Source organism: Eptatretus burgeri, chromosome 1, assembly GCF_056783735.1.
Source record: "Eptatretus burgeri isolate ZD-2024b chromosome 1, Ebu_testis_v1, whole genome shotgun sequence".
Classification (NCBI taxonomy): Eukaryota; Metazoa; Chordata; class Myxini; order Myxiniformes; family Myxinidae; genus Eptatretus; species Eptatretus burgeri.
Window position 1 is genome coordinate 105,020,129 of NC_140961.1, and position 19,344 is coordinate 105,039,472.

The 19,344-nt window shown below is 37.0% G+C and overlaps 1 protein-coding gene across 2 annotated transcripts in view; it reads right to left on the bottom strand.

Annotated features, from left to right (window-relative positions):
• Positions 1 to 11,917, bottom strand: part of LOC147035109 (extracellular calcium-sensing receptor-like) — a 90,317-nt gene extending 78,400 nt beyond the window's left edge. For both annotated transcript variants that reach the window (XM_085893743.1, XM_085893742.1), the window contains exon 1: positions 2,313 to 11,917. In XM_085893743.1, coding sequence (XP_085749869.1) covers positions 2,313 to 2,542 — 230 coding nt within the window. In that variant the 5' untranslated portion in view covers positions 2,543 to 11,917. The remainder of the gene's footprint in view (positions 1 to 2,312) is intronic.
• Between the last annotated feature and the right edge of the window lie 7,427 nt (positions 11,918 to 19,344).

A 19,344-nucleotide genomic window follows, 5' to 3' on the forward strand; every position in this document is an offset into this window, starting at 1 on the left:
ACAGGATACAACTGGAAGGGCACTCGGTTGGAAGGGCACTCGGTGGAGCACATACCTCCGCTACGCAATGCCTGATACAGTGTAACATATCAGGGTGAATAAATTTTTGGAATATAGTGCGAAAGGCTTACTATCCTCGTTTAGTAGCTATATCGTTTTCGGCTCCATCTCTCTGTGACGAAGAATCACTTTGAAATTTAAAAAAAACATTCTCGTAACCGGATCTGGATTCGGATCTTCACCAAAATCGAATCAATTTGTTCTGTTATTGTCAAACACCCAACCTGTCCACCAAGTTTCATCCGAATCCATCCTCAACTTTTTGCGATATGCTATATATCCTTTTTGGCCATATCTCTCAATGGTGAAGAATCACTAGAAAATTTATCGGATCCAGATCCGGATTCGGATCTTCACCAAAATCGAATCAATTCGTCCTTTTCGCACACCCAATGTGCCCACCAAATTTCATCCAAATCCATCCAAACTTTTTGAGATATCCTGCACACAAATAAACAAATAGTCAAACAAAGAGGAAAGATATCATGCACGATACTTACAAAATACAGAAAACAAACTTTACCTTAAAATAATTGGTGATTGAATTCAATGACCAAACATGCAAATTCTCTTTAAATTTCAAGTCATTGGATGAAAACTGAGGATTTTAGAAATTCCACCTAAGTTGTTGATATTTGACTGATGTTGACCTTTTGGTTTATGTTGACCTCAAAAATAATAGGTAGTTGAATTAATTGACCCAATATACAAATCTTGTTTAAATTTCTAGTCAATCGGATGAAAATTGAGGATTAAAAAAATGTGACGAAGTTGTTGACCTAACAGGAACAGCCGAAAGACGAACAACAACAACAACATTTGGGGATATAATGAGGCAATGCTTGCCCTGTCATTTCAAATTTGTCTCACAGCAATGAATTATATTGTTTTCCTGCAAATTCCACTTTAAACCATTTTCATACTTAAAATGAAAAATTACTTTTTTTCCTTTTCTTTCTTGGTCTGGCCACCAACTTTCTAATAGTCCCTCATCATCACGTTCCAAAGACGGTTAATATTATATTTTAAATGAAGAAATGAAATGATAAACTCTTTATTCATGCATTTTGTGAAAACACAAGTTTAAAAATAAAATATAAAAAGAGTAAAAAAAACAAATGTCAGTATCCAGGACTTATTTCCCGTGCTGAAGCCAAAATGCTAATGGCTTTTCTACGCTGGACAGCCAAGCACAGTCATTGCTTGAACCATGCCAGTTGTCCACTATCACCAGCAGTTGCTGTGAGCCATTCGCCAGTGTCATTGATGATGTGGGACGTTGATTGTCCATATACCCCCGCTGTTTCGATGGCGATAGGCTCAAATATGTCGGACCGGATGAAGGCCGGCATATTTCTGGCACTTCATATTTTCCGCATCGTGGCTGCCGCTCCAGCCCTAATAGCTGTGTTGTTGACATGAGATTCAACAAACATATTGACCACAGGTCGTCACAAGTTAGACATCTCCCATTCTTGTAGGTGACAATGATCAAGCCATCAGTGCCCACTCTTTCACCACGGTATAAACAAAGGGGTTCCCAGAGTAGACGGATGATACCCCTGCCCCGTGAAGGGCACGTTTGACCACGTCGTTCAGGGCAGTATGTCTTTGTGAACGACCGGTGCTGAAACGGCACGACAGGCCGTGTTGGTCGAGCATATCCATCATTCTACCGCATCGACACTTATGATACTCCCAGACCATTTTAAATCAATACTCCTCTTCTTTTAGATTTGGCAGCTGATTTCCTGATAATACCTCATAATCATGTTAAAAACCTGGTTAATATTACGTTTTTCCAAAATCTAATCGGCTTGTTCTTGTCACCTGCACAACTCATCCACAAAGTTTTGCCATGGTCCGTCAATTACTTTTTGAGATTATATAGTTTTTGGCCTTTCTCTCAATGGTGAAGAATCACTTTAAAAATGCTCAGAACCAGAAATGGATCTTCCCCAAAATCGAATCAATTCGTCCTTGTTACCCACCCAACCTGTGCACCAAGTTTCGTCCAAATCCGTTCATAACTTTTTGAGATATCCTGTTCACAGGCAGACAAACGCAGACACATAAAGACAGACAGGGGTTAAAACATAATCTCCGTCCAACTTTGGTGGCAAAGGTAATAAGAACACTCCTTGCCCTCGATGTAATAGAAGTGGGAGAATGAACCCTTCAGTAATAATAGGTTCTTTGCTGGTGCAGGTACTTAAAATAAACAACAACAACAACAACAACAAAAACCATACCGTAAGCACTGAACGGCTCCTGGAGGTTCTTTGTAGGAATGTTCAGGTGTTGCCATCGTTCCATGAATTGGAAAAATTCCACCAATCATGATATCTCCATATTGTGCGATTCCGTGTCGCTCCATAGTATTCCGAGGCATGCACGTCCATCCGCTCACAAACGGTACGAACAGACACAGCACGAATGTAAAACATTGCATGATGAATGTTGTACCTTCAAACACATGCATACTGAATCGTTGGACACATAATATGTCACTTTCAGATATCAATGCGTTCTCTCCTTCACAGATAACGTAAAATGCTCAACTCAAAAGCAGTGCCAACACTGCTGCTTTTAAGTGAGTTTGAACTCCTGATTCAATTACACTGTTTTTAACGTCAGCAAGATTTAATTGAAATTTAACAATCACCACCTGAATTAGCAGATTTCAAAAATACCAAGACATTTACAAAATTACCTTACTCTCTGGTACTAATTATCTGTGCGAGAAAACAACATTTTTGCGCATTAAAAGCCATCATTAACAACAATTTAAATGTTAATATTGTTCAATATAAAATGTTATTCTCATTGGACTAGCTGACACTCAGCTATCACACAATATTCAAGGTACAACCCACAGCTCAGAGTAGCTGGCTAAAATATTTCACACTTTCTTCATTTTTCAAAATTTCTGGTTGCATCATTTCTGGATGTGCAGCTGTGCCTTGTTACCAGGAAACTGGTACTCATTTTATCAACTTCAGAAGGATGACAGGCCAAGTCAACCCACCTGGTGATCTCCCAGTGTCAAGGAATCCAATAAAACACATGAGAAGACTCATAACCTACATCTTCATGCTGAAAATTTTAAAACATTGCTGTTATAACACTAATTTTCATAGAAACGTATCATAGTGATTTGCATCTTACCTTAATTCCTTAAAAAAATTGTGTTCATGTCACGAGAACAGAAACCTGGTAAGGCTTGAAGTTAGCACATCCTTGATGTTATTCATGCACCATTGCCATATAAATGCATAGCAAATTGTGTAAATGTAATAAATGTAATAAAACACAAACTTTCATCATCCAATCTGATGTTGTTGTGTTACTCATTCATCATTTAATGCAGAACATTCAGATGACATTGGTGACTTTCAATGTCTCTTTCAATGGTGACATTATACATGCTTAATTGATTCAACTCATTTCATTGATTTCGCATTTCAGAGCTTCTTTCAGTGTTTAGATACAAAGCACAGATTTTTGATAATGATATTTCTCGTCAGCAGGATTATAATCAAAAGTATCCGGACCTAAACGTGACGCGATGAACTGGAAATACATTTATTCAAGGAAATTCACCAAGTTATCTTTCCTATTTTTCAGAAACCAGTGACTTCCATGTGGTGATGATCATCTAGCTGATTGCCATGTCCAAAAGACTTAAACTTGCTCCTCGGGCATGCGCTACACCGGTTCAACCGACAAACTGGGACATTTGTGCTCTGTGTCAAGAACATGGTGGAAATCTCATAAACCCATCCATAAAAGGTTATGCAACACTAGCTACGAATTTATCTGCCCTTAATGAACTGAACAATGTGCCATTGAGCATAAACATTTCACGACTCGATGATGGTGACGGCATGGAGAAAACGTTGGCTGAGCATGAAGCGAAATGGCACAAAGCATGTTACGTCCTGTGTAATGCAACAAAAGTGGAGAGAGCCAAGAAGATGCAAGAAAAGGCCTGTTCGAATACAGTTCCGTCGCCAATGAAAAACACCACTCCAGCCACTTCACAGTTCAACCACTCCAGCATGTCCAATGGAAACAGAAGAGAGTCATCGACCAGCCTGTATTTTTTCTGTGATGAAACAACAGGGGACTTTCACAAAGCTGAAACAATATCCCTTGATACTCGTGTTCAAAATATCGCTACAGAACTCCGAGATACAAAACTGTTGACAAAATTGTCAGTTGGAGATATGATCGCTATTGATGCTGCACATCACTTAAAGTGCTTGACATTATTCTATAACGAACATAGATCTCAACGAAGACATTCGATTGAAAAGTGTCACCAAATCAATGCAGACTCACTTGCATTTGCTGAGGTGGTATCTTATATTGAGGAATATGGTCAATTGGGAGGAGACCAGAATCATGTTTTCAAAATTACTGATCTCAAGGCATTGTATTGTGAGCGGCTTCAAAAATTAGGTGGTAACACAACTGGAAACATCCATTCCACTCGACTGGCAGAGAAACTCCTACAGCATATTCCAAACCTAGAAGCTCATCACAGCGATTTTGGTACTGCACTGTCATTCAATGACGATATTGGTGATGCCTTGCTCCACGCCTGCAACCTTGATCACGATGATGAAGCCGTCATGATGATGATGAGAGTAGCAAAGCTGATTTACAAAGAAGTGCTTGAGAAAAAATATCGCTTCAGTGGTTCCTTATGTGATGAAGAATATGACGATCCCCCAGTGTCCCTCTCTGCTCTGGTCAGAATGATTTTTGGAGGTTCAAATGCAGGACAAGTTATTGATGACAATGAAGTAAGCACAGCTGCCTCATCCATTACACAGTTATTGGTCTTCAATGCTGTTAAGCGTAGTAGGAAATAATCTGTCGCAGTACATCACAACTCCGACCGTGACACCGTTCTCCCATTGTACCTCGGCCTACTCATTCATAATTAATAGAACAAGAAAACGTGATCTGATTGACATTCTCTTTCAGAAAGGTCTGTCTGTATCATATGACAGAGTTTTGCAACTGTCCACAGAGGAAGCAAATACAGTAAGACATTTATGAGAAGGAGGGCATTGTCTGTCCTACCCTCAGAGACAAACTATTCACCACTGGAAACCTGGATAACATAGATCACAACCCATCCTCAACTTCAAGTTATGATTCTTTCCATGGAACAGCAATATCAATCACACAGCATGTCACAAATGACAATCCTGGTGTTGTTAAGGTCCAGCAGACGATTCCAGAAAACACACAACAGCCCAAGTTGAAATAAATCGAGTCATTACCAATGTCATATACTAATGTCCCACCAATATCACTCCCAGGCAATGTCATTCCAACTGTAACTGATGATAAAGCGAGTTCGATACCTGCTGCCGTGAATGAAGATCAAATGCAAATGCCTTGGTTTGAAAACGTGAGGACAGCTTTGGCTGATGCAAGCCAAACTTATCTAGTAAACATGAACATATCATGGTCAGCCTATTTTGCCAGCTTACAGTTGTCTGTACCCAAGCCTCCTGCAATCATCGCTCTACTGCCATTGTTTCGAGATGGTGCACACTCAGCCGCTATGGTAAGGCATGGAATGAATATCATCAAATAAATCACAGTTCGTTCATGATGACGGATGATGGTTCATGTAAGAGATCTACTTGCCCTAGAAGTGAACAGCCCTACAACTCATGCAGAATTCCTCAAGGGCAACTTTGTTATGCAGAAAACTACTCACAAGTTCTCAGCACTAGCCCATGACCAAGTCCATGAACAGCTGAATGCAATGGTGAAAGGAGATGGGGGTGTCATAGGTGTCACAGAAAATGAAGCCGCCCTGACACGGTGGATGGTGGCCGGCCCAGAAACAGCAAGACTTTTGACGGAGTTTGATGAAAAACATTCCATGAAAAAGAAGGACACAGATCGCCACCATGAACAGATACCTAGCGTGCAGAAGAAGTTCCTATCTTGAGTAAAGAGTGTCACTGATGTGATGGAGGAAATTGGAAACCCCTTTGCAGATACAAGTTCTGACCTCTACATGCTTGACACTAAAGTGATAATGCCTGCTAGTGTGGTGAATGCAGTCAGGTCGGCAGAGGACATCGGTAAAACACAATACCAGAAATTTGTTGCGGAGCATTGAATGCCAATATCACTGCATTCAATGACACCATTCATAAGAACAATCCTTGTTAAATTCCAGTTCGGGAAAGAAACCTGTGAAATCCTCTTCTAAAATCTCCAACCTACACAATGATGTACATCTTTTCTCAAGGATGTATACATCATGCCAGGCTTGAGACAGTGATATGGATGCTTTCTTCAGGCATGAAAATCATGCCTGGCCTCCATCATTGGCAATGAATCACATCATGCACCAATCAAGCAAATCAGACTTGATGGAATATTTGGAATCATTGGTACCTCAAGCAGAATCGGTTCCAAAAGTGGATGTAAAAATTGTTGATGGCGCTGCCCTTGTGCACATACTCGATCCGAAGAAGTCAAAGGCTTCTGTCAAAACTTTCAAGGACTACTCACAACTGGTGTTCCTGCCATATTTGGAATGCATGCTCCAGGATGTTGTATGTTTGGATGTAGTCTGGGATGTATACAAGGAGGACAGCCTCAAGGCACAGACACGACAGAACTGTGGATCTGGAAACAATCTCAGAGTTGCCAACAACACAAACATGCCTATCAACTGAAAGAATTTCCTGCGTTGCGATTCGAACAAAGAGAGTCTATTCAAACTCCTAGCCAGTGCAATACAGGAGTTTCAACCCCCCGAACGGAAGCTAGTCATCTCTACACATTGTGAGAAAGTTGTTTCCTCAGCCATATTCAATCTCTCGGACTTGTCCTGCCCTCATGAGGAAGCGGACACACGGCTCCTGTTTCATGCTTTCAATTCATTCAATCACGGATTCACCAAGCTGATGATACATGCTACGGATACCGATGTGGTGGTTATTGCAATTGCTGTGGCAAGTGTCTTAAAGGAGTGTGAAATATGGGTGGCATTTGGTCATGGGTCTAAAGTACGGTATATCCCCTGTCACCTGATTTCAGCTGAATTAGGTGATGATGCATCTTGGGGTCTTCTGTTTATGCATGCAATATCAGGATGTGATACTGTTTCTGCCTTCTTTGGAATTGGAAAGAAAACAGCTTGGGCAGTATGGCAAAGTATGCCTCAGCTTACACCTACTTTCGTTAGTTTATCTCATGCTCCAGCTCAGATATCCCAAGACGATATGGACCAAATAGAAAGATATGTTGTTCTCTTGTATCAGCGAACATCTGCACTTTGCCATGTGAATGAAGCCAGGAAGCAGTTGTTCACTAACAACGGTAAGATGGAAAACATTCTTCCAACATTACATGCCCTAGAACAGCATGTGAAAAGGGCTGTTTATCAGGCAGGGCATATCTGGGGACAGTCACTTGTTGGAAAGCCCAATGTTCCATCACCAGATATATGGGGCTGGGAGAGAGTGAAAGATGATTCCCCATGAACTCCATGCTGGTCTACTCTGCCAGAGGCAGCCAAAGGTTGTCAAGAACTGTTGAAATGCAGATGCAAAAATGAATGCACTAAAAGATGCACTTGTGTCAAAGCAAATCTGCCATGTACACATTTGTGCTTCTGCTCGGGACAGTGTAACAGAGAGTAAGAAGTAAATCTTGGCCATGTTAACACAACAATACAGTGATACAGTGACTGATATGATAGAGTAATTCGACAACATCTTAAATGGACACATATGCTGCACCCTTAGCACATGGTTTTCCTAGTTTTTCCATCATATAGTTCCTGCAGTATTGAGAAATACATATTCTAAAGGAACTACAAGCGAACAAAAACAACGTTTTAATAAAAAGAAGATATTTAAAAGTAAGTTTTAAATGTAAGAAAAGATAAAATCTCTATTTCAGCCCTCACACCGGAACCAAGCCAAAAAAGCCCCGAAGTCATTTCCTTTATGAGACACATCCGAAAAAACCCCATTTTTGTGTAATTTCCGAGACGAGTCATCAACTCGGCCTATTTAATACCAAATGCAAACTTCGCATGTTTTATTCAGAGAATGGATTGTGCAGAGGAGTACTCCGACCTTGCGGATCAATTTTTTTCACAAGAGGAGAGGTGAGATCCTTAAACCAATTCATTATTTGTTGTTTTAAACAGAATTAAATCACTACATACCACTAATTATTGGATGTTTTTTTCTAACGGGTTGTCCCAAATAAGAACATCGTTGATAACTGATCTGGAAAATGAGGCGTTTGAATATCACGACGAGTGGCAAAAAATGAATGACTTCCTCAAAGACATTCAATCGTTCAGAAGATAATTGATTGACATTTTTGTTGGCTGGAAAGAAGTTCTCTCACGTCCTCTGACCTTGAATGAGTCGAGTCAAAGGTGAGAAATTATCCCTCTGTCTCTCTCTGTGAGCCTCTGTGTGCCTCTGTGTGTCTCTGTGTGTCTCTGTGTATCAGTGTCTCTGTGTGTGTCGCTGTGTGTGTTTCTGTGTGTCTGTGTGTGTCTGTGTGTGTCTGTGTGTATCAATGTCTCTGTGTGTGTCTCTGTGTATGTTTCTGTGTGTCTGTGTGTGTGTCTGTGTGTGTCTCAGTGTGTCTCTGTGTGTGTCTCTGTGTGTGTTTCTGTGTGTCTGTGTGTCTCTGTGTGTCTGTCTCTTTCTGTCTGTCTTTGTATCTGTCTGCCTCTCTCTCTGTCTCTATCTCTGTCTCTGTCTATATCTCTCTTGAGTGTTGACTCATTATTATTATTATTACTAGTACGTGCCCGTAAAAAAATAATAATAATAATAAGCATAATAATAATAAAAAATAAACAACACAGGCCGTTTCTTCGCTCTCACGTGCCCGTACGTGCGTGACCCGGAAGTTTGATATTATTAGCAGTGTCGATTATTCGCAATTTATTTTTAATACCCAATTATTCAATTAGCGACAACGTATTTTACCTTTTCGCAATGTCGTGGCAAGGAAAAACAAAAAGAGAAGAGAAGAGAGAGAAAAAATTTACTTCCTGCTTCGGAGCATACCAGCACTCTGATGTTCCCGAAATTTATACACCGTCTAATATGAAAACGATCATAACTTGGGCCATTGTGTTTATCTATAAATGCGCATAAGAAATCGAGAAATTATTAGAATACACGAAGTCATCACACTCCGGAAGCTCGTACGTTGTAACCCGTAATGGGGAACGTGGCTGAGCTTCCCTTCCCCATCGGCCACGCCCACGCAGCAACGTGTCTTGCCATTGGTTTGATAAATAAATGGCTATAACTTGGGAAGCACTTGTCCGATTAATATCAAACCTTGAAAAGGCACATCCTCAGGTCCCCAGCAATATACCTGGCAAGTTTCAATTAGATCGGACCAGCGGTTGTCAAGAAACAGCGGTCACACACACACACACACACACACACACACACACACACACACACACACACACACACACACACACACACACACACACACACACACACACACACACACACACACACACACACACACACACACACACACACACACACACACACACACACACACACACACACTGCTGGAATTATAGATAGATTATTTTTTTCAGTTTAAACACCTGTCTGGAGGAACCTAACACACAACTTAATCTTCTGGAGGAATCTGACACGACACCATCTTCTGGAGGTAAATGTTTTATTTTTTATTTTATTAATATCATGCTTTAATCATTTTTATGTACCCTAATTGTTCTTCCCTCTTTGTTTTGAACAGAATATGTTGACCGAGTTTCAATATCACAAACCATCAGACTGCTGCGAAAGAGGATTCTGTTCAATGTTTTTACATTTGTTTAATTATATATGCTTTCCTTATAATTATCTGATTTTGAATTACAAAAAAAATTAAGATGTAAAGCGGGGGGGGGGGGGTTTGGGGGATGGTTAGGGTTAGGGTTGGGGGGTAGGTGTGCTCCCCCAATGACCCACCACCCGCTCATCCCTCTCCCCTCCCCTCCCTGTGTGTGTGTGAGGAATGGTGGGGGGTGGAATGATGGGTGTGGTGGGTCAAAGGTTGGGGCGCACAGGGGGTGGGGCTTATGTGGGTGGAGCTTGTGTGGGTGGGGCTTGTGTGGGTTTTGTGTGGGTGGAGCTTGTGTGGGTGGGGCTTGTGTGGGTGGGGCTTGTGTGGGTGGAGCTTGTGTGGGTGGGGCTTGTGTGGGTTTTGTGTGGGTGGAGCTTGTGTGGGTGGGGCTTGTGTGGGTGGGGCTTGTGTGGGTGGAGCTTGTGTGGGTGGGGCTTGTGTGGGTGGGTGGGGCTTGTGTGGGTGGGTGGGGCTTGTGTGGGTGGGTGGCGTTTGTGTGGGTGGGGCTTGTGTGGGTGGAGCTTTTGTGTATGGGGTTTGTGTGGATGGAGCAATTTTTTTATTTAAACAAACATGTTGTGTGTGGAGAACTAATAAACTAATCACTAATTATGTGGATATAATAGATGTGAGTAGAGGATAAATGGGGTTTCTAAGGCATCCATTCAAATGAATGGGGAAAAAGAGGGAAAAAAACTCTGAATCAATGCTGGAAAAGCTCAAAACAGGAGACTGATTCCTCCCCCTCCCATACAAACAAATGTAAAATTGAGACTGTCTCAAGACTCATAAGGTCAAAATAGGAGACTGATTTTCTCTCCCTCCCATACAAACTAATGTTAAATTGAGACTGATCTCTGCTCCATTGAGCAAATGTTAAACTGAAACACTGATTAAAGCACTTCATTCCATTTATATTTTCATTCATTTCAAAGAGTGATCCAATGAATATTTGTTCATGTTCTACTCTATGAAATAAATTAATTTTATAATTACATTCATCACCATTGACTATATGCACAAATATTATTTTAGAACTTAATTCTTGGTTTAAATGTCTTTGTTGAGCAGAAATAAAATGATAAACTTCTCTTAATGCTCTTGTTTGACCACCGCCTGAGCCACATATCATTTTGAGATTGTAGTAAATTGTTTTTCCATTGTTCAATTGATAACCATCAAAGTTTTCAGTCCATTCAAGGATATTAATTTTTTTCTTGAAATCCTTCAACTTATTTGTAGTTAAATTTATCCACTAATTTGTTTTATCTACTTTTAACCTGGATATTTCTTCAATAAGACTTATTTGATATTTCTCACATTCTTTATGCTTCCCCTTTAAATACCAAGGCTGATTACATCTCCACTCTTTGGTTTGGATATTGTTTGGTTCTACAATGTATAAATCAGTAAAAAGACGCCCCTTAACACTTATACTTATAACGAAAAGGGATACTCTTGATTCCATTCTTTAAAATATATCTTTTATCATCAAAAGCTCCGAATGCTTTCTTATTTATTTCTTCTGTATATAATTGATGTTTATAACTTCTTATTGTATTCATTTTTCTGTACTCTTCCTTCTTTAAGGTTAAACAGCTGTAATAATGTGAAAGTTTATTGTTTCCTTGATTATATTTTTATTTATTCCCTTTAGCTTCTTATCACACCTGTCAATGTTATTATTATCAATATACATAAAAGCATAAGACTTTGATCTCAAACCAACAAATTCATTCATGACCTTTCCACCCAACTCATCCTTAAACTTACCAATAACCTTTTTATACTTCAATGAAAACAACATACCATCAGACTTATAATTACATGTATCATATATATCAATATTATCAATCATATCCCCACATACATCACTTGTCTTAATTTCTAATACTAGAACAGACCCGTAGAGGCGGGCCCATAGGTGCGTGCCCGTAGGTGAGAGTCAGTATGTGCAGCCCTCTCTCGCCCCCCTCTCTCGCCCCCCTCTCTCGCCCCCCCACTCTCATCCCCCTCTCTCGCCCCCCACTCTCATCCCCCTCTCTAACCCCCCTCTCTTGCCCCCTCTTCTTTCCCCCTCTCTTGAATTGTGATTCCCCCTCCCTCTCACCCCCTCTCTTGCCCCCTCTCTTGCCCCCCTTTCTCCCCCCTCTTTCCCCCTCCTCTCTCACCACTCTCTCTGCAAATGTATTCACAAAAAAATAAATAAATAAATAAACATTAATTGTGATTTCATTCGTGACGTCATAGCACCATGTCTTGTCATTGGTGGACAGATAAATGGCCGTAACTGTGGAACCGTTTATCCGATTAATATCAATCCTCGAAAAGGCACATCCGCGGGTCCCCAGGAATATTCCTGGCAAGTTTCAATAAGATTGGACCGTCAATCGTGCAAAAAAAAAAAATAGAGATATAAATAAAAAACATTAATTGTGACGTCATTCGTGACGTCATAGCACCGTGTCTTGTCATCGGTCGACAGATAAATGGCCGTATCTTCGGAACCGCTCGTCTGATTGACATCAAACTTCGAAAAGACACATCTGCGGGGCCCCGGCAATATTCCTGGCAAGTTTCAATCCAATCGGACCGGCGTCGTCGAGAAACTGCAGTCGCAGACACACACACACACACACACACACACACACACACACACACACACACACACACACACACACACACACACACACACACACACACACACACACACACACACACACACACACTGCTGGAATTATTTCTAATATAAAACTATCTGTATCCATACATAACAATGACACATGATCCTTGTACTTTGAATTTAAATTATTATAGTAATAGTCATACATTAACGACTTTCACAAGTCAAGAATTGATGTTCCTATATAAATAGTTTTATCCATTTCAATACTCTTTTTTTCAATGAACAGCACAAAAGTTATCTGAAAACACCTCCGCTCGTTCAAAATTTGGTCTATTAATTAATTTTGAAGCCTGTTTCCAAGATGTAGAAAGTCTTATGTTTTGTCGATTCCCAACATTTTCCATTGTCTTTCCAAATACAGCATTATTCATTAACTTATAAAAAGTCCTTCTCAAAATCTGTTTTTGCTTCTGTTCTCCTTTTTGTATAAAAATGAACATATTTATTTAACCAATGACTGTTTAAATTTCAAAATTCGATGAATTTTTCTCACTCTCAACCCAGCAGATAAATATTGTCTCAAGTTCCCTTGATGTAAAACATAACTTTCTTTATCATTTATTGTTGTAAGTAGTTTTTCTGGAGATTTACCTTTTACATTAAATGACTGTTGGTCATCACTTAACCATTCTTTTCTTAGAAGTTCTTTATCAGGGGCATTTGGTAGGTCTTTATGATTGTTTTGAAGTTCTTCTGGATATTTTATATCAACCTCAAAATAATATCCAACTTCAGTTTCATCCAATTCTTTTTTGAGAGGAGATAACAATGTCAAGTAAAACTGTTTCATAATGTTTTTCTTTAATCCATTTCAGTTTTCCAGAAGGTAAAGATTGAGACATAGCCCACCCATACAAATTGTTGGCATCACAATACATCAGGTAAGAGTTGTCCTCATTCTTATTATAATCAACAAGACATTTTTATTTGCTTTAGTATAACTCTTGGAACATACTTGAGATATTCCGCCTCTTTTCGCCTTCTCTATCATTAAAAGCATATCTATATCACTGATTAATTCCAAATTTTGTCTTGTCATTTTTAATGTGGAACTCCAAGCCAAGCCCGGGGCTGTGTAATAGTGAACGGGGTCTAATCCATAAGAATTTTTATTATGACAGACTGTTCTAAAAGTTTCAAACACATCAACCAATAACAATACATCAGTTTTAAGATACAAATCATGATATTCTCCATGATTCTTTATATTAAACTTTTCCCAAACCTTCTAAGCTTGTGTATAATCTCTATCGGAAATATGAGTTTTATTTAACTTTCCTTAGAAACTTTCCCTTGAAGGAAGTTGTGTTTCTTTAAACTTCTCAAATGAATCAATATAGTCATACTGATGTATTCCCTTTTGGAATAATAGATCAATCTCTTCTTGATTTGAGAAATGTGATTTAAGATTCAGTATGTTTTTAATATTTGATACTCAGTTAGATAATGGACTTGACATAAACTTGTATGTGTCAAGAAATCTGATGTGGGTTATGGGGGATGTATGATATGTTTTTGAAAATGATGTATTTTTGATCTGTGTTAGGAATTGCACAAATATGTCCAGATGTCTTTGAAAGTTCATTCATAAATAGATGTCTGTCATAGTGAGCGTTGTTGTGAAGAAAGACAGGAATAAAGTTTGCAGGCTTGCAATTGATATGACAACGGGAATGAGCTGGACCTCTATATTTACCAGTAAGATGACAGTGATCCCTTACCTTGACGTCTCCCTCAATTTTCTCCTCACAAATATGACAAATTCTGTTCTATCTAAATTCCTTTTTTTCTCCCTTTGTTCATGACAGGGGTTTATAGATTTTTACCATTATTTCTCATAGTCTGATAGTCTTTTTCCGATCGTCTTCTAAACTCCTCTGAGGCATCTTCTCCTCGATAAAGTGCAAACTTGTTGTATTCATCATCAACAGATGATTTGATATAATAACAGAAACCACAAGGAGTATGTTTTTGATATTTATTTGTGTATGATTTATTTGGATTTGGAGAAACAGTATCTATCTTTTCAAGGATACTTTCAAAATCAGCATATATCACAAATAAAACGGATGTTTTATAGATTTGTTAAAATCTTTGAATGATATGTTTGAACCTGCTTTTGGTTAATTTATTATGGTTGATTTATGATTACTACAATATATCAAATGTTGATTTAATCGTTCTTTTGTGTGAAAGGAGTTGAGACATCTCTGACAAGGATACGTTTTACATTTTCTCTTATATAGTTGTGATTTGGTTAATCTTGAGAATTTTTTGATAAAAGCTTAATGTGATTTTTCCTTTGAAGGAAAGTGGAGAAGCTCAATGTGTTTCATCATTATTGTAGGTGTTTGAAATTTTCAACACCTGAACTTTGTTTGTATCTGTTAATCCATATACATTAACAGATAGATGATTCATTTTCTCAATTTTTGGAATATCTCTCAATGACATTTTAAACTTTAAATCTTGACCTTTTAATGTGTTCACGTATTTCTTATAATGTTCAAAGGATTCAGGATTCCATTGTGGAGGATGTAAGTGAGCAAGAACAGACCATAGAAAACATTTATTATCATTGTTTTGAATATTAACAACCACTTTTTAAACTTTTATCTCTGTTGGTAAATCAATACAAGAAGAAGCTTGAAGAGGATCTGATTTTAAGATGTGTATATCTAAAAAGATTATTTTTGTGATAGTAAATCCACTACCTACTACAGTGTTATCAACATCTTGTTCTCATCTCTGGAGATCATCGAAAACATCACATCTTACAAAATTTTGAAATGATGAGATAAAGTAGTTTCATCGTCTTGTCTTACCATTTTCAATTTCACTCCCATATAAAACTTAAAAGTTTTAATTTCACTTAATGTGTTATTAATTATAGTTAAAATACTTTGTTTAACCATATAAACAGCTTCATGATTGAAGATGGTCCAGGGTCTTGAAAATGAAACAACCTTATTTTGTTTAAACAACCTGTTTTAAACAACCTGTTTTCAATGGAGAATTTTGCTTCCCTTTCTTCATTGTTCTTGTGTTTATGTGATTGAAGGTGTTTATTATTAAAAAAATTTTATGAATATCATGATCTCATCTATCACAATGTTTTGTTTCTTGGTCAAGTGGAGCTATTTATCTGAAAAGATTGAATGTGTGTTTGTTGGTTTGAAAGTGTTTTTTATTACATATATATTCATGATTACAAACATTGCAGTACGTTGTATTCACAATATTTATATAATAAAACTTTGCTTGAAATAAAATTTTCTTGATGAAAATTTCATTTAATTTATAGCTGAATCTGTGCTTAAAACCATTTTATCCTCCAACTTTTTTCACTTCATAAATACAATGTATCAAGACACAAAAGACAAGTTTCAATCAATCTCTTCATTTGTAAAAGATACCGAGAAATATGTCAAGGATGTAAAATTGAACAAAGATAAATATAACAACTATTGGATAAAAACAATTATGGTGAATAATATGAGTTCTTCAATTTTCTTCAGTGGAAGGGCTTTTAGTATATCTGGAAGAACATCAATTAAAGTATCTCTGGCAAAAGTTTCTCCTCTCCCGGTAATATATTCAAAACTAGAAAAAGCAATGAAACAAGAAAAAGTATCAAAAAATAAAAACCTTATGGATGAAGCTTTAGAAAAAAAAGATAAGACCATCCGTAATATGCAAGGAGAAATTTGTATTTTTTTCAACAACCCTAAAGATGTAAATCCTGATGAAATAAAGATGTTAATATATCAGGTGAAATGACATTTCGTTCAATAGTAGTTAAGGATCATTTTAAAATTACCTTTAATATAAAAAATGTAGTAGTTGGATCTGTTAATGAAAAAAAGAATATAGATATCGATGGTAATGTTTTTTTCGACTAATTGAATATGAGTCATTATTCAACTGAAGATTTTGAAGATTCTGAGAGTGATTATGATAGAGAGTTTGTGTTCAAACGACAGTTATGATACTAAGAGTTTGTGTTCAAATAACAGAAATGAAAGTAGTTTTTTAGATGATTGTGAAAGTACCGTAGATGATACCGAAGATGAATTTCAGTTTCAGTAAAGTTTTACTTGATAAATATGAATAATTCATGAGATTTTGAGCCTCTTGAATTCCCTGATTTTGTCCATATGACAAATTTGAGAGTTGTCCTGCATGTGATGGAGTGGGATTAAACACAGAGTCAAAAGCCTATAAACAAGTATATTCTGTGATTATCTTCGAATTAATGACAATAAAAATATAAAAAGGAAAATAATTCTTTTGGATTTACACCAAAAATAAATGACTTTCCAAGATTGATTAGAGAAATGAATGTAAAGTATGAGGGTGATAACACACCTTTCCTTACAAGGGAAGAAACTGAACGTATGAGAAATGTTCAAAGGATTGTTGTTTTCTGTGATTCACGATTGTTATTTTCAGGGAAATATCAACACAAGATATTGCATTAATAAAATAATGGATTATCTTGAAATTAAACCTGAACTGAGGATAAAATTTTGAGTATCTAAAAAAGCCTATAATAAATTAAATAACCTGTTTTCCAAATATATAAATAAATGATTTTTTACCCATTTGGGAAAATAAGATAAAATTAAACAACCATAAAAATCTTCTAAATTCATAAAGATGTCTCATATTTGGTTCAAGCGGATGTGGAAAAACCTGCTTACTTTTGAAGATGCTCCTGCCTCCCAACTTTTTAGATTATGATACTTTAATAATTTTCACAAAGTCGAGTTTTCAACGTGTTTTCAATCAATCAATTACTCTCACAAGGTTTTAATGCTGGTCTTCAAAAATAAGATATAATCGGTTTATTTAAACTTCAAAACAATCTAAATGATTATAACATTGAAGATATAATACAACTATTTTGTGACACACAGACATAAAAAACGAAATCAAAACCGATAACGTGTATTCTTAGTGATAACATGGATGATATACCGTCTCCTCAAGATTTGGATAAATCAAAAAAACCCTCGTCATCTTTGATGATTGTGTTAATGAGAGAAACCAAACAGCAATGGACAGCTACTACACAAGAGGGAGACATTCTTCTTGTAATTGTATTTTTCTTAGTCAATCATACTTTCAACTTCCTCATCGTTCCATGAGAAACAATGCTAATACCTTTATTTTTTTCAAGTTAAATTCAATAGATATAAACAATTTTTGGAGAGATAATTGTTCTACATTATGTAGAAAAAAGGAATTTGGGGATTACATGAAGTACACGACTGAATAATATAAATACATTGTTGTGAAACAAGTCGAGATATTAAGGGATATATTTTTGTTTTATAAACAATTACATATATAAATGACAACAATTATTATAAATCTTGTGGGTAAATCTGCTTCTCGAAAAAAACTTTCATAAATCAAGGTTTTTGTATAGTACAAATGAGAGTATTGAAAATTTACTTAAAAAAACACCCCATGATACGCATTGTATCAACAACAACTTGAGCAATAAGACCTGTAGAAGTAAGATTATCACTATATTTCAGTGGAGGAATATATGCAATTGAGGAATGAAGGTAAAATATTTGAGGAGGTTTCTCTTGGTACAACAAAATATTCACATTGCAAGAGTGAGTTAAGAAACTAAAATCTGGTGGTCTTGGGATATTAGAAACTAATCCAGAAGGAATGAGACAAATTATTAAACATCTGAGCAGGGTTAACATTTTATCATTTGGTTTTGATGTTGATGAAGAAACTCAACGCAAACGTATGAAAAGCAGAGATGCAAGTATTAGTGAAGAAGAAATTACAACACGTGTTAATGCTCATAAAGAATTTGATGAAATATTTAAAGAAAAGGATTTATTTGAACACATCTACTTGGATGATGAAGAAAAGAATCTTTACAAGTGATCTTTTCCCTGTTGATCTTCCCTGTCGAACTTTACAATTCATTAAATGATATTTTACAATAAATAAATGAATGCGAAAGAAAGAGCAAGAAGATTTAAGGAGTATAAAGAGATGCTTTCAAGAGTTGTAAAACAACAGGAAGACATAAAGAAGAAACGCAGACAGAAACTAATGGGTGAAGATGCATTTGAAAGAAAACAAGATAAATTTTTTAAACCACTTTAAAAAACTTCCCCAGAAAAAAGTTATAGATGTTTCCACAGTTCCCACAATAGAATATACTCCGAAAAAAACTTCAAATGTTAAACTATTTCAGTCAAATGAGAGAGGAAGAATTTTAAACATGTAGGAGAATTAGAATATGATGATGAAGGATTATTTCACCAAATGGAAGAGATCAATGATCCCCCTGATTATATTGTGAATGCTCTTCAAAACAATGAATATTCAGCGGAATCAAAAACCAAAGCAAGACTCATTCCAACAGAACAACCAGCAATATTTCATCTTGTTCAAGAAAAGGTATTGATATTTAATGATGAATTAAAGTTCTTGAGTTATGCTCAACCCCCTGTTAAACTAACTCCGAGATTAATGTTTCTTCTCACAAAAGATGGAAGACAAGGTTCAACTGTGAGGTATGAATCAAAGTATATTGATCAACCATTGGATATGAAAAATAATGATGATAGAGTATATATTGATTTGATGGACTCTCTTAATTATAGGATTAGTATTTCTGGTAAAAGTAGGAAGAATTAGAAGGAGAAACACATTATTCAGGCTTT